Here is a 17,147-nt window from a genome sequence, read left to right as displayed (position 1 = left end):
GAAGCTGTGCCTGAGTTTTGACAGGCCTAAACAATCTGACCCACAGAAGCGACCTAGTTTCAATAAGAATACTTTGTCTTACTGTTCGTAGTGTGGCCTAAAAGCGAAACTTTCCCGACAGGAAGTCCTTGTGACAAATGCAAACGAGATAACCAAATAACAAAAAGACTGTAAATGTGAGGAACTTAAATGCCCAAATTAAGTTAGAGAAAAGATACAGGTTTTCATACAATTATATATGTCGTGCATACAGGAAAATGGATAAACGTTGAACAAAGCTACAAGGTAAAATACTATAATTTACCACAGAATTAAATTGGGGCTGAAATAGTCCAAAGTCATTCAGTGCACTTATGTTCAGTTTGAACCACTGGGCAGTGTAGAATCACATGAACTGGTGCAAAATCTAACGCTGCAGGCTTTGGAGCCGGGCGCTTGCGCTGTTGAATTCCCAATTCACAGGCGTAAGTCGCTTGGAGGTGACCAGGGAAGGCAGTGTGATGGAGTTAAGCTTACATTGTGAAGCGGCTTATTGGCATTGAAGATCTAGTATGGGGTGTCAAAGAACACACAAAACTACAGAGGGCTGCTGGATGGAGTGCTGTTGAGCACAAGTGCAGAAGGGAAGAACACTCTGGGAATATGGTAGTGATGAGTGCAAGTCTGTGCCTGATTGAAGGCCCCTCGGTGGCTGAATGAAAGTTCAGCAGATGCTGCTTGAATTACCTGCGGCTCATCACAGAGAGTCCCTGCCGGTGAAAGATTAAAATTAAGAATAGGTTGCTAATTCAGTTGCAGGTGTTTCTGGCTGGTTGAATCCAGACCCCCTTATTCAGTCTCCCTGAGAAACAGCTTCCTCTTCTCTCAGGCTATTCTAGACTCAGCAGCACTCCGATTTCCTTGAGCAAGATTCCCCCAAGAGACAAATCTCCTTCTGCACTCAGGTTCTTCTAATCATCCGGTCTTGCAGAGAGTTCCACCAGCAGGCATATTCTTCTTAGGAGATGATACAGGCTGGCCTCTGAGCTCAGTAGGCAAATGGCTCCACCAACTTTGGGGGCAAATGCTGTAAGTATAAGTACAGGTCAGAAGTAGGAACGCCTTCGCAAAGTGTCTAGCAAGGACGCAGGGACTTTTGCAGGCAGAAACGTCTTCCTTCTTCTTCAAATCCAAGCAGGTTATATCCTTGTTGTGGCTCAAGCATGAGTTTTTAAAGAGTTGATCAGGATTGTCATTGCTAGTGGCCCCTAATCCAATCTCAAATAAACTTCCACACTTCCTACTCCTACTTTTGTAACAGGATGAGGAGTTTCATGCTCTGAGAAGATGATTTGTGGAAAAATATTTCCCACAGCCCTCTACACTAAATGTTCAACGTGGCAGTACCATGGTGTAGCTTTGAGAACCTCTTCTTCCCTCCACCGATGTCCTGTCAATTCTGCCTCATGAATTAGAAATCTATTCTCCTTGCTAGAACAGGACTAAGGCCTCCCACAGCAAGAGGTTACATGAAAGTCCTGACTTTGCCTGGCCTCTGAACAGATGGTGAAATAATTTGTTCCATTCAATACCAAATGTATCACTAAGAAAAGCTTGGAATAACCCCTCCCTCATCTTCTGTGTATTGTGGGTTGGTCATGGGGACCATTTTGCTGGACAGCAGTATGAGTAAAGGTTGTTGATCTCACCCAAACAGAAATGCGTAGCTAAAGAAAATCAATGCTCTCGGTTTAAGCAGATATTTCCTACCCCAACACAAATATAAGCATGCCTGGTAACTGAACTATACTTTCAGCAATGGCCTTTTCAGGCCTAGCTACATATTTGCTCATCCGTGCTCAGCACAAGCTTTGTGGACCCCCGTGGGGGGGGACCAAAACAAAAACGTACCTTTTTCCCACGCCGCTCCATCTGAACTGCTCTGTCGTTGCAGACACAGACTCCCAGCCTGCCCTGCAGCCAATCCTGATGCTGCTCAAAGCAGCGTTAGGATAGGATGGGGGCACGCCCAAGCAGACTGGGAGCATGTACATGCTCTCTCTAGCCTGGCAACACAGTGCCAGGTTAGAGAGACCACAGTGTGCATGTATGTTTGGCTGGCCTGAGACGGCTGGCCAAACATACTTGCGCACTAAGGGGGGAGGGGTGGCTGTGCACTCCCCCTCCGTCCATGTCACGCCCGTGGCACTGCCCACTTTTATAGTAAAAACATAATAAACTAAGTTTATTATGTTTTTACTATAAATGTTTTGTAGCTCCTGCTGCTGGCGGGGGCGATGCTCCTCCGCCCTAGCGGACGAGCCGTCCCTGCAACGATATCCTTATCTTTCTTAAATCTCTTGGCTTTGTAAAACACACACACATTTTCGATTCACGTTTCATCGAATATTGTACCCAATTGAAGAGTGTGCCAGAAAACTAACTCAAGAAGAGGGTATGGAGCTAAGCTATCTAACAGGTGGGGCAGAATAATTAATACCACTGGTGGGTGGTGGCATGCAAAAACTAATATACTTTATGCTGCAAAAGATACTTTATTGGGCTGGCACAGCATTTGTGTCCTTGTAACTGTTGCCTCCCACATGAAAAACACCATTCCTATCTCATACCATTCCTTCTTTATTTCACTAGTGTCTCTTCTTTGGTTTATTACTCAAAGATGCAGCCTACAGCTGCTAAGCATCACTGTCTCCATTTGGAACACAAAAAATGTTGAGTGAGAGTTTTGAACCACAAAAATGACTGCCCTGTTTATATGCATTGCACATCTGTAGAGTTATGCAATGGGAGGCATCCGAGGACATGATGGTTGATGCAAGTATATTACGTGGCTACATACATTGGCACTGCCAATGCTATGGTCATAGAGCCATCGTTTATGGAGCATAAACTAAGTCGGATGGGGTTGGAGCTGCTCTGTATTGTCCACCGTCAATCACTTGTGAAGTCAGATATGGGAAATGACGAAGGCAAAGTACCAGCTGGACCAAGCTGAAGGGGCACCATGCACAGTATGGACTGCACTGTAGAGTGGGCAGCCTGCTGGTCATCCCAGGTATCAAAAGCCTGTAAAGGCAGAGAACAGAAACTGCTGAAAGCAAAGTGCCATGTTAGGATGCAGGGAGCTCAGCATCCAGTTGAAAGGTAAAGCGAAGCGGGCTCTTTGAGAGAGGTGAAAGGAGGAAAGGATAGCTGCATGGAACGAAGCACAGATGGAAAGAAACTGAAAGCCTTGCTAGGATAATCCAGGTTGTTCGCAACTCAAAGGAGTGAATTCAATGCACGCAAACACATTTTCAAAGAGTATCAAATAGTATGGATGAACAAGCAAAAGGCAAATGCCCTCATTACAACATCCTCATTACCTCCAGTGGGATCAAAGTCAATGATTCCAGCTGGAAGCTCCCGTGATCTTCTGTGGATTACGGATTAAAGCCCACAGAATGGGGAATAACCTGCAGACCTGGATTTACTTGGTCTTTGGTTCTGGAGATTTTAATGCTGATATTTACGCATGATCAATGTAGGTACTAAAACTCCAGTGGGGTGCCATGACAGATCAAGGGGATGTGGGACAGAGGACGGGGTTGTGCGGGTGGGGTTGAGGGGAGTTGGGGTTAGGGGAGGCTTGGAAGTCTCTGTGGGGGGTGCATTGTCTGCCCACCCCATGGTGAAGGAGCGGGAAGGCATCGGATGGGCTGTCCCATGGTCTGCAGGCCTGTCTCAGTCTCTCCCCCTATTACTTCAGTGAATGTGAATCTGCGTCTGATAAAACTGGGTCTCTGTTGTTTCTAGATTTATTAATTTGAGTTCTGGAAACAATCGACAGCTTGCAGTTTCCAAAACAGTATCATCCGAGAGTACTGCTGCGGGCAACTTGTAGTGAGAAGAAGAGCCTCCAGTCTGGCAGAATATCTAGGAGAAAAACAGAAGTACGATGTTGCACACAGTGATAGTCATACATGCTTGTAGGGCGTCTCCCGTACTTAACAGCCTTACTTCGTTTTCGTGCTGTTTTTCAACAAACACGCTGCCTGGTACACACTGAAACTAATCCACACCCCTGTTCTTCCCCTCACACTGATTGTCAGTTTTGTGATATAATGGTCTCTTACCATACAAGGTATGTGGTGCTGTGTACACATTTGAAACAAACTAAATAAAACTTGTGTAAATAAAATCTGGCTTCTGACATCATTTCCTTTTTGTCCTTACCTAATGCTACTCCGAGTGATGCTGGCACCACTTGGGAAACGCCATCGAGTAGGCCCCCGCCAGTGATATGGGCACATGCCTTCACTTGGCCTGTACGTACAACAGATAGCAGTGTTGTGCTGTATACCTTAGCAGGGGTAAGCAATAATTCTCCTGTGGAAAAAAAATGTAGTGTCAGTATACTGTTAATATTGAACTGTTGCCATGATACATCAGATATATTATGTTTCATTGCTGCACATGCTTGTGATTCTACAAACGAGCAGCCATGCCCTACCGAACCCTCTCCCTTGAGCTTGTACTTGTCCAATAACACAGAATCAGACAGAATCTACATCCCCACAGGTACCCCAGCCAATGTCACCGGAGAGGACGTGCCAGCACTATCCAGTCCCCCAACTGAAGAGGCCCACAGTGATGACAGCAACTCTGGTCTTCAAGATCTGGATGACCTACCTGGCCCATCAGGAACCACTGGACAGCCCAGGGTACTCAGGGAGAACTTGGCTGTATCCTTTTTGGGTGATATTATTATTCTCTTGTGTCCCAGGTCAGGGATACTGGTGTCTATAACTTGCTAATAATACTGCCTTTTTTATTTGGCAACTTAAGTTGCTGGGTAAAAGCACTGAAAGGGCACGCCCACTGGACGTTGAAGGAAACTAAAGCCAGATAAGCATCACAGGCAAGAAGAAAGAACTGCTGCATGATACAGAATAAGTTACCTACTACAGTACCTGGTTGGAAGGCAAGACAATATTATTGTTCTTTTTAATATGTTTGTTTTGCCATTGTGTGGCATATATTTAAATACATTTATATGATTTAGATGGAAGTGGGAAATGGGAATAGTAAATCTTACTGCTCCAAATCAAACACTTTTTCTACTGTTACAAAGACTGGAGTGAGATTAGTAAATCTGACCCCTCCGAAATCCCACACTTTCCCTACTGTTGCTTATATCAGAGTTTGCAGTAAATTTGACCCCTTCAAAGTCAAACACTTTTGTTACTTTTGCTCACGCTGGAGTGGGAATAATAAATCTGACCCCTCCAAAATCCAATACTTTTCCTACAGTTGCTCAGGAGTGGGAATAGTTAACCTGAGCCCTTTAAAATTAAACACTTTCCCTACCTTTGCTTATGCTGGAGTAGGAATGGTAAATCTGAACACTGCAGAGTCCAGCACTTTCTCTACTATTACTTAGTTCGGGGAAACAGCCTTTACAATGCTGCCTTTACCATGTTATGCCTTTACCATGCAGCTAAGTATTTGTGCCTTTACCGGTAAGTATTGATAAGATATGTATACATGACTGAAAAAAACAAAGGTTACAGGGACGTTATAGTTAGGTTCTGAATTTACACGCACAAACCATAGAAACTCAGCAGTTATAGTTATGGTTAGCACAACTAAGGTAACTATAACTCGCGCCCCCGCCATGCACAGTTTTCTCCTGAATTGTTTTTCTGCAAATGTTACATCGATATTATCAATTATGTCATGAGTGATGTAATATGTGGGGTAATTAGCAGGGCATGGTGCGTGCACGAGTTATAGTTATCTTAGGGCACAAGTTATAGTTACTTGAGCTAACCATAACTATAAATGCTGAATTTCTGTGATTTTGTGAGAGTAAACTATAAATTCCCTTTGGTCTTTTAAATGAATTTCTATGTTTATTTAATTCTGTTTCCTAACTATAACATACCTGTAATCTTTGGTTTTTTTTCAGTGAATTTCTATGTTCTTTTTTAACTTAAAGTAATTTAAATTACTATACGTTAATCGAACCACTGCTGCAGTCTGGGTCTGAGTGGGTGCATGAGTGTCTGAGTGTGTCTGTGAGTAGGTGTGTGAGTGTCTTTGTGGGTGTGTCAGTACCTGTGTGACTAAGTTGGCCACAAAGGAAGCTCACCTCACCTTTTATCCAACAACAGTCCACAGTTCTGCAAAAAATATATACCATAGTGGAGTTCTTTCTGCCTCGTTGGGTAAATATCCAGTATGTATTCTTCACTACAGCTGCATAATGGAGCACAAGGAAACGTCAACAGTGACCTTGTGTGCATTTTGGAAATATGATTGTTCCTGGTGTGTCTTTATTTAGAAATATGAAATCACATGAATCCTCCTATAGTGAAGCCAACAAGACTACAAAGACGTAAATCTCAACCAAAACAGGGTCCTTCCTCTTATCTATATGACATAAGTGCTTCTTTGTTTTGTGGAGATGTCCTCATATCCCTCAGCATCAAAAACAGGCCACCAAAACTGGCTGCAAATGCACTGGGGGCCCATGGTAAGCTGTCCATCATCCTGGAAAAAGGCAGGAAGACCTTTGCTTACTGGGGCCAGCAGGCGGAGCTTCCATGTGATTTGCACATTTGCATACTTATAGCAATTTAAAGGGAGAACTATGCACTCTGCTCTCACCAGGAGAGGACAAGAAATAACCTGCTCATAACAGTCACATGCAGATTGCGCTTCAATAGATCATAGATGTATTCACCTCCACAAAGGATTTCAGAGAGTTTTTCATTATGGAATTGCTGAGAAAACACACTTGTTTTGCCTTCGCCAACCCAGAAGTGAGAATCATTTCCCCTTTACAGAAGTGGAGCTGCAGCTGGGGCTCCTGCTATGTTTATATTTGTGAGTGCTTCCTGGTAAGGTTTAATTTCTTTGAAATGAGCTTCAGGGCCCTGGGAGCCCCCTGGGAGCCCCCTCCCCTGGGGCTTGGCCACCTCTTAATGTGGGGATTTCAGCCCCGGGCCCCATTTCTTGGGGCCCCTCCATGCCACCTGGGTGCCCTGGGCACCCAGTGTATACGATGGGGACCACAGTGGGAGCCTCAAGGCCAGGCAGTCCCAGTGAGTTCCATGCCTCCTGCGGGAGCCTGCACTGCTATTGCACCCAGGGACCTGCTAAACATGAAGCTACCTGTGTGTAAGAGCAATTGTTTAATCTCTTTCCCTGTCTGCATCTCTGCGGGCAGGGAAAGAGAGGAAACCTCCGCTTCCAGCAGGCGAGAGCACTTTGCCATCTCCTGCCCACTGGAAGCAGAGTGTTTGCTCTGACTGTTAAAGTTACCGCCAAGTCAGAGCAAACAACTATGTCCCAGGGGTGGGGGCACCCCAGGACATAACATCAGCCACACTGGGGGTAGCGGTCCCCAGGGCCATATATGGCTCCACGAGGGGGGCCACGCTGGCTCCCCTCCAATGTTTAAGTTAGGCCCAGGGAGTAGGTGGTCCCCTGGGCCGGGGGTCAGTGACGGACCTCCTTCATTATTCCCAAGATGGCTGGCAACACTTCCTGGTTGAAATATTGGCAGCCAATCATATCTCAGCACGAGATCAGGAGGATTTGCAGAGCCTTCGCGTCCCCATGTATACTAGTTTGATTTTTCTTTAATATCTGAAAAATTCCTGAATGGATTTACACCCAATAACTAAAAGGATGCTTTCTGGACCAACAGCTACCTTTCTCCCAAATTTGGTGTAATTCCATCCAGCGATTCGGGCTGCAGTTGTGGTAAAACAAAACATGGGAATTAACATGGGGAAAATATGTTTTGGGACCCCCCCCCCATTTTTTCTCAGCCCCCGCTTGACAGATGACCCCAAAACTTTTCAGACAGCAGCAGACGTCAACGTCAAAAGTTTTGGAAAAATTTTGTGAAGATTCATCAACAGGTGCCAAAGATATAGGCAAGTGAAGAAACACTTTTTCTTTACAAATTAGGTCCTAACTGTAGGAGGGTGGACTGGCTTGTAGTGAGTAACAAGGGGTACTTGCACCTTGCACCAGGCCCAGTTATCCCTTATTAGTGTATAGGGTGTCTAGCAGCTTAGGCTGATAGATAATGGTAGCTTAGCAGAGCAGCTTAGGCTGAACTAGGAGACGTGTGAAGCTACTACAATACCACTTAGTGTCATATGCACAATATCATAAGAAAACACAATACACAGTTATACTAAAAATAAAGGTACTTTATTTTTATGACAATATGCCAAAGTATCTCAGAGTGTACCCTCAGTGAGAGGATAGGAAATATACACAAGATATATATACACAATAGCAAAAATATGCAGTATAGTCTTAGAAAACAGTGCAAACAATGTATAGTTACAATAGGATGCAATGGGGACACATAGGGATAGGGGCAACACAAACCATATACTCCAAAAGTGGAATGCGAACCACGAATGGACCCCAAACCTATGTGACCTTGTAGAGGGTCGCTGGGACTATTAGAAAATAGTGAGAGTTAGAAAAATAACCCTCCCCAAGACCCTGAAAAGTGAGTGCAAAGTGCACTAAAGTTCCCCTAAGGACAAAGAAGTCGTGTTAGAGGAATAATGCCGGAAAGACACAAACCAACAATGCAACAACGATGGATTTCCAATCTAGGGTACCTGTGGAACAAGGGGACCAAGTCCAAAAGTCACAAGCAAGTCAGAGATGGGCATATGCCCAGGAAATGCCAGCTGTGGGTGCAAAGAAGCTTCTACTGGACAGAAGAAGCAGAGGTTTCTGCAGGAACGAAAAGGGCTAGAGACTTCCCCTTTGGTGGACGGATCCCTCTCGCCGTGGAGAGTCGTGCAGAAGTGTTTTCCTGCCAAAAGAACGCCAACAAGCCTTGCTAGTTACAAATAGTGCGGTTAGCATTTTTGGATGCTGCTGTGGCCCAGGAGAGACCAGGAGGTCGCAAATTGGACCAGGAGGTAGAGGGGACGTCGAGCAAGACAAGGAGCCCTCTTAGCAGCAGGTAGCACCCGGAGAAGTGCCAGAAACAGGCACTACGAGGATGCATGAAACGCTGCTCACCCGAAGTTACACAAAGGAGTCGCCGGAGACCAACTTAGAAAGTCGTGCAATGCAGGTTAGAGTGCCGTGGACCCAGGCTTGGCTGTGCACAAAGGATTTCCGCTGGAAGTGCACAGGGGCCGGAGTAGCTGCAAAAGTCACGGTTCCCAGCAATGCAGTCTAGCGAGGTGAGGCAAGGACTTACCTCCACCAAACTTGGACTGAAGAGTCACTGGACTGTGGGGGTCACTTGGACAGAGTTGCTGGATTCGAGGGACCTCGCTCGTCGTGCTGAGAGGAGACCCAAGGGACCGGTAATGCAGCTTTTTGGTGCCTGCGGTTGCAGGGGGAAGATTCCGTCGACCCACGGGAGATTTCTTCGGAGCTTCTAGTGCAGAGAGGAGGCAGACTACCCCCACAGCATGCACCACCAGGAAAACAGTCGAGAAGGCGGCAGGATCAGCGTTACAGAGTTGCAGTAGTCGTCTTTGCTACTATGTTGCAGTTTTGCAGGCTTCCAGCGCGGTCAGCAGTCGATTCCTTGGTAGAAGGTGAAGAGAGAGATGCAGAGGAACTCGGCTGAGCTCTTGCATTCGTTATCTAAAGTTTCCCCAGAGACAGAGACCCTAAATAGCCAGAAAAGAGGGTTTGGCTACTTAGGAGAGAGGATAGGCTAGCAACACCTGAAGGAGCCTATCAGAAGGAGTCTCTGACGTCACCTGGTGGCACTGGCCACTCAGAGCAGTCCAGTGTGCCAGCAGCACCTCTGTTTCCAAGATGGCAGAGGTCTGGAGCACACTGGAGGAGCTCTGGACACCTCCCAGGGGAGGTGCAGGTCAGGGGAGTGGTCACTCCCCTTTCCTTTGTCCAGTTTCGTGCCAGAGCAGGGCTAAGGGGTCCCCTGAACCGGTGTAGACTGGCTTATGCAGAATTGGGCACCTCTGTGCCCAAGAAAGCATTTCCAGAGGCTGGGGGAGGCTACTCCTCCCCTGCCTTCACACCATTTTCCAAAGGGAGAGGGTGTAACACCCTCTCTCAGAGGAAGTCCTTTGTTCTGCCATCCTGGGCCAGGCCTGGCTGGACCCCAGGAGGGCAGATGCCTGTCTGAGGGGTTGGCAGCAGCAGCAGCTGCAGTGAAACCCCAGGAAGGGCAGTTTGGCAGTACCAGGGTCTGTGCTACAGACCACTGGGATCATGGGATTGTGCCAACTATGCCAGGATGGCATAGAGGGGGCAATTCCATGATCATAGACATGTTACATGGCCATATTCGGAGTTACCATTGTGAAGCTACATATAGGTAGTGACCTATATGTAGTGCACGCGTGTAATGGTGTCCCCGCACTCACAAAGTCCGGGGAATTGGCCCTGAACGATGTGGGGGCACCTTGGCTAGTGCCAGGGTGCCCTCACACTAAGTAACTTTGCACCTAACCTTTACCAGGTAAAGGTTAGACATATAGGTGACTTATAAGTTACTTAAGTGCAGTGTAAAATGGCTGTGAAATAACGTGGACGTTATTTCACTCAGGCTGCAGTGGCAGACCTGTGTAAGAATCGTCAGAGCTCCCTATGGGTGGCAAAAGAAATGCTGCAGCCCATAGGGATCTCCTGGAACCCCAATACCCTGGGTACCTTAGTACCATATACTAGGGAATTATAAGGGTGTTCCAGTAAGCCAATGTAAATTGGTAAAATTAGTCACTAGCCTGTTAGTGACAATTTGGAAAGAAATGAGAGAGCATAACCACTGAGGTTCTGATTAGCAGAGCCTCAGTGAGACAGTTAGTCACTACACAGGTAACACATTCAGGCACACTTATGAGCACTGGGGCCCTGGTGAACAGGGTCCCAGTGACACATACAACTAAAACAACATATATACAGTGAAAAATGAGGGTAACATGCCAGGCAAGATGGTACTTTCCTACACTAACTATAACTACCTAGTGGCTACCGCCCTTTTTGTTATTTGGTATAAATCCATTCAGTAGTTTTTGAGAAATCTATGAAAATCCAAATTTGTATATATCAGGAAGCGAAGGATTTGTGACCCCTCCAGATCTCGTGCTGAGATCTAATTGGCTGATAACACTTCAACAACAGAAGTGTTGTCAGCCGTCTCGGAACTCGGCTGAAGCTGAGTCCCAGAAAAAAATAATAAAACAAAATACAAAAGGGGCTAGGGTACGAACACCTTGACCACTTAGATTTGGTGGTGGGGTCCCAAAGGGACTCCCCAGGGCTAAAAAGCATTTTAATTAAAATATAACAGTCGGATCTATGTCGGATCCGCCTTAAAATAAAAACAAAAATTAAAAAATGAAGCGCGGTCTCGTTATCATAAAGTGCCCGGGTGGGCAAGCCCAAAGGGCCTTTATTTGGAAATGTGGGGGAGGCTCCTGGCCCCCACCGGCTGCCCCGGGGACTGCTACCTCCCTGAGGCATTTAAGAAATAATATACGGGGGCTGTGGTCCCCCTGCACCATGGGGACCTCAATACCCCAGGGGCAAAATATAATGTATGCTCTGCCCTGGGGACCACAGCCCCCAGGGCAAATATTTAAAAAAAGAAAAGGGACTCTATTTGGGACCCGTGTGCCCTGGGGACCACCACCCACCGGGGCACATACTCAATAATGTAAAGGGGTCCTTTTTTTACTGAAAAAAACATACGGGGATGTTATAGTTAGGCGGTAGAATAAAAAAAAACATAGACATTCACACATTCACTTTAAAAAAACAAAGGTTATCGGGCTGTTATAGTTAGGCTCACATTTTAAACGTACAAAGCATAGAAATTCAGCAGTTATAGTCAGAGTTATTTCAAATAACACTAACTCGTGCCCTAAGGTAGCTAAAACTCTCACTTCTGCCATGCACAATTTTCTGCAAATGTTACATTCATATTATCAATTATGTTATCAAAGATGTCATGACTGTTGCAATATGTGGGTTAATTAGCAGTGCATGGTGAAAGCGCAAGTTATAGTTACCTTAGGACACGAGTTATAGTTACTTGAAATAACTCTAAATAGAACTGCTGAATGTCTATGGTTTTGTACGCTTAAAATGTGAGCCTAACTATAATGTAAAAAAGAAAAAACATTTTGTAGCCCCAGGGAGGTGGCGGTCCCTGGGGCTTTTGGCTTGGTCCACAGGACCCTCCATTATAACTGTCTTGTTGAAGTGTTGGCAGCCAATCAGATATCAGCACAGGGACAACTGGATCCACGGAGGATCCGCGTTCCTAGATATCTATATTTTTCCCCTTGAATATCTCAGGAACTACTGAACGGATTTAAACAAAAAAGCACAATCTGTGCACCATGATCTAGCTTCCTGCCAAATTTGGTGTAATTTCGTTCAGGGGTTTGGACTGTAGGCGTGTCTAAAGACACTATTGGAAAATGTATGGGGAAAACATATTTTGGGACCCCCTCATTTTCTTGGCCCCCTCTTGACGGATAGCCCCAAAACTTTCAAGACAGCAGCTGAACTGAGTGTCATATTAGAACATTGGAACGTTGGCAGCTCCATTGAAAACAATGGAGTGCTGCGGGCTTTTACGGGCCTGTAAAAGCCCGCAGCGCCAACATTCCAATGTTCGCTTTGTTCACAGCAACAGCTGTGAACAAAGCCTCACGGAGCCCGAGGGGATTTTAATCCCCTCAGGCTCCGTGAGCAATTTGTTTTTTTTAATAGAACATTCTGCCCTGAGTGGCAGAATGTTCTAATAGCCTTAGAACCCGCCGTAGCGGGCTCTTCCGGCTATTAAAGGCCCTTTCCCTTGTTAAATGCACTCGCCTTAGGCTCGGGCATTTAACGCGGGAGCGGGCCTTTAATAGCCGGTAGAGCCCGCTATGGCGGGTTCTAAGGCTATATTAGTATGAAAATTTCATGAAGATTCGTCAAACAGCACCAAAGTTATTGGCAAAACAAAAAAACGCTCCGGCTATGGAAAAAGTTGGTCCTAATAATAACTACCTACTGGCAACTGACAGTAGGTAATATATATATATATAAATATATCTGCAAAATACTTACATTTTCGTTGTGAAGGCGTGAGTGGTAAAGGCATATGCATGGTAAAATTTTGTGCAGTAAAGGCATGCGTAATAAAGGTATATGTGTTGTAATGGCTGCGTGGTAATGGTATTGCGTGGTAACGGCTGCATCGTAAAGGAAAGTATGATGGAACAACGCATGCACCAACCACGCATGCCTGAACAATGCGGTCGGAACAACGCGTTGTGGCCACGAATGCATTTACCATGCATGCCTTTACAACGATTTTTTGGCATTTTCGGTGAAGGCATGCCTAGTAAAGGCAGGTATGGAACGTCATGCCTGGTTTTCACATGGCATCCCCCCCACTCACCCTAAAAATAAAAACTATGCCGACCCCCTCACCCACCCCTAAAAACTACCCCATTACCCCCACCCACCCTGAGCCCTAAAACCTACCCCGACCACCACACCTGCACCACGCCTGCCCTAAAAACTGACCCCAACCCAAAAATAAAACTACCCCACCCCTAAAAACAAAATTACCCTGTACCCCTACCCCACCCACAAAATAAAACTACCTCGACCCCCCACCCGTCCCAAAAATAAATCTACACCGCCCCCCCACCGCCCCTAATAACTACCCAGATACCCCCACCCACCGAGCCCTAAAACCTACCCCAACCCCCACCTGCCTTAAAAACAACTGACCCCACCCCCAAAAATAAAACTACCCGCCCCTAAAAACAACATCACCCCAACCCGCACCCCCAAAAACCAATGCCCCCTCACCCTCCCCCAAAAACCAAACTACCCCAACCCCATCCCCAAAAACACTAACTACCCTGACCCCCTTCCCAAAATAGAAACTACCCTGATCCCCCACCCCCAAAAACCTAACTATCCCAATCCTCCCAACCCGAAAAACCAAACTACCTGACCCCCACCCCGAAAACCAAACTACCCCAACCCCCAAAACAAAACTACCCCAACCCCCCACCCCGCCCCTAAAAACAGAACTGCCCCGATCCCCTGACCCTTAACACCAGAACTACCCCGATCCCCCCACCCTGCCCCTAAAAATAAAAAAATTACCCCAACCTCTTCCCACCCTAAGCCCTTAATCCACCCTCCTACCCCTAAAAACTACCCCCCAACCCTGCCCCAGCCCAACTTACCTGACCGAGTCCTCTCCTGATGGTGACTTCCTTTTTCTCTGCCTTAACCACGCATGTGTGTTGTTCAGCCCATACGTGGGTGAGGCAGAGAAAAAGGGAGTCGTTGTTAACGCAAGCGTGGTTCCGCTTGCATTAACAACGTAGGCTGTTGTTCCCGGGGTCATTGTTCCGGATGTTCCCTGTCATAAAGAGTATATATACATATATATATATATATATACAGTCTGTAGTTCTAGTTAGGATTCTGAAAAATAGGAATTCCTCAGATTGTGTCTTCCTAATAACCTTTTCACCATTAATGGTGAATTACCACAAAACTTTGCAGACCTATTCTTTTTTTTTACATTGGCTGATGATGAAAAAGTTTTGTGGTGATTAGTTAGGGAGTGCACACATCAAGGGGGGCCCAAAACAAGTTTTTCCAACAATGCACTTGCCATAGATTTTTTTAAACAGACATAGTGGCAAAATGGCTGAACGGATTTACTGTACATGAAATTCGGCTTGAATATAGATTATGGTGTGGAAAGGGTCCTTTTTGTTATTTGATCTGAATTTTTTCAGTTGTTTTTAGGTAATAAGGGGCAAAAACTAAGTGATAAATTGGGGCGTGGTATTTCCTTGCAAAATAAAAAGCAGCCATATTGTTCAGACTACACTTTGACTTTGTTTGGTGCTTTAATGTGAAATATAACATAACACTCTTTTTGTAATGTATAGGAAGAAATGAGGCAGTTTAGCAAGGTCTGTAGAGTTAGGGAAAAGTATTTTTATTGATTTGTATATTGTTTAAAAAGTTTAGGGTGAACTATAACTTGGCCCTCTACCATGCACACTCTTCTCATAAATTATGACATTTCAGATGGCATGAGTGCTGTTATCAATGCTATGATTTAACATGTTATTAGTGATGTAATATGAAGGGGTATAAGCAGTGGACGTAGAAGGTGCGAGTTATAGTTAATGTAGTCTGGCTAGCGAGTTCACAACACTATGTACGGAGGGAAGTATAGTAAGCTTTGGGCGGGCTGTAAAATACAACTTTTAATATACCAATAACTTTTGAATTTGTTTGGTTTGTTTAGTTTAAGTTGGTTTTGTATAGAAATAATACATTAGGTTTTCCTAACTATAACATCTTAAACCTTTGGCTTTGGGTTTGGTTATTGCATTCAATATATATATATAAGCTGTGAGGAGGACTGCACTCCCTCGCTGTTTGCATCAGGGAAATACCTTCTCTCTGATGTTGCGCTGATGTCAGAGCAGGAGGCGGCTTGGAAGACTCAGTGCTTACCATCTGTGCAGCGCGAGTCCTCTGAGAAATACGCTGGTCTCTGGGAAATCCCTCAGCACACTGGTTTTCCCAACAACAAAGAAACACTGTAGTCAGATCCTGCTTATGCCCCGGGGGCAATGTAAAGTGCACGCTCGATTGGAGCGAAGGAACCTTTGCACAAAAAAAAATCACCCAGTCTCCAGAGCGCTGAGGGAGCTGCTATGGTGCGCCATGCTAATAAAATAAAAGGCATGCAATTATGAAACATGAAAGCGGCATCATGACAGGATTTACAGGCTTGCTTTCACTAGGGTTCAAAACGGAAAGGCAGGGGAGCAGCTGTGTGTAAGGAGAGTCTTCCCATGGAGAAGGGTGGAAAGTCTCCGAATGCCCAGAAAATGTGACCGGATAAGATTAAGATTTACAGCCCTGTTTACAGCAGAGCTCAGAAAGAAGAGCATTCCTCTCCAGTGCTCCAGATGAAAGATCAAAGTAGTCCCTGAACACCTGTTAAAATGGTGAGCAGTGTATTTAGCTAATAGTTGGTGCGATCTCCTGGGAGGAGACAAAAAAGAGAGAAGGTGGGACACAGGGTAATGTTACCTAGTAGCAAGCAAGGATTTTTAAAGGACACTAGCATACACAAATCACAAGATCTGGGTGGAGCTGAACCTCACAAACCATCTACAACAGGTGCTAAGCCACAGCGCAAGCGCTGTCTAGGCTCGACCTCAAAACTGCTGAAAGGAATTGCAGCAAATCTGGCAGATAGCTAGATCTTGATCAGAAAGAGTGCTTTTTGTGATTAGGTGGGAATCCGTTCAGTAGTTTTTGAAATACTAAGGCTCAAAATCTTTGTATATTTCATGTCAGGGATATATATTTTTTATACTTTTACTGCAAATTAAAAATAAATAACTCTTGGGTGTGCATTTGATTACTTAGGGGAAGGGGGCATGTGCCCCCCCAAGCCTTTAGGAGGCCTTGGTGACCCCATTCCCCAGGGCAGATGTTAAATTAAAGGGGGAGTGTGCAGCTCCCGCTCCCTGAGCATCTCAAAGGACCCGGGGACCCCATGATTCTATATTAAAGTGGAAAGGTCATGCAACCCCACCTATCCGAGCATGGTAGGGCCCTGGAGACCACATCCCCTAGGGCTGATTCAGCCTGGTAAGGCTCTGGACCCCATCTCCAGAGCTGTAATATTAAAATAGGGAGGTGGGCGCACAGCCCCGCTCCCTAAGCATTGAATGGCCCAGGGCACCCAATGTCCTGGGACCGGCTCCAGTGCTGTGTCCAAGAGAAGCCCACCCCAGGACACTGTTTCCCTGCCTACAAAAACACAGGAAGGGAAATCTTGTATGCTTCCAACCAATGGGTGAAAAAAACCTGCACAGAAAAATTCTTGCTCCCTTCGGGGCAGGAGCAAAGCCAGCTGCTGCTACACTCAGGTTTCGTGCATACAGGCTGTTGGTGGGAACACGGGGGCCCTAGAGCTTCACCTGCAGCCCTGGACATTATGTGTACTGGGCACGGTGGATTTCACATTGGTCCCTAGGGCCAGTATTGGCTCTGTGAGGTAGACTGTGTGCCTTACTTAAAATGACACCCAGACCCTGAGCTCAACCCTCCAGCCCCGTGTTGTCCATAGCTTG

The 17,147-nt window shown here is 45.8% G+C and overlaps 1 protein-coding gene across 1 annotated transcript in view; it reads right to left on the bottom strand.

Moving 5' to 3' along the window:
• The window catches only part of LOC138249601 (trifunctional purine biosynthetic protein adenosine-3-like), a 249,449-nt gene that overhangs the window by 92,496 nt on the left and 139,806 nt on the right, over positions 1-17,147 (bottom strand). The window contains exon 16 of the mRNA XM_069203543.1: positions 4,216-4,368. Within this exon, the coding sequence (XP_069059644.1) occupies positions 4,216-4,368 (153 nt within the window). The remainder of the gene's footprint in view (positions 1-4,215; positions 4,369-17,147) is intronic.

Source organism: Pleurodeles waltl, chromosome 8 (assembly GCF_031143425.1).
Source record: "Pleurodeles waltl isolate 20211129_DDA chromosome 8, aPleWal1.hap1.20221129, whole genome shotgun sequence".
NCBI classification, from domain to species: domain Eukaryota; kingdom Metazoa; phylum Chordata; class Amphibia; order Caudata; family Salamandridae; genus Pleurodeles; species Pleurodeles waltl.
Note: the sequence above shows the minus strand (reverse complement) of the source record. Positions and strands in the feature narration are given on the sequence as shown.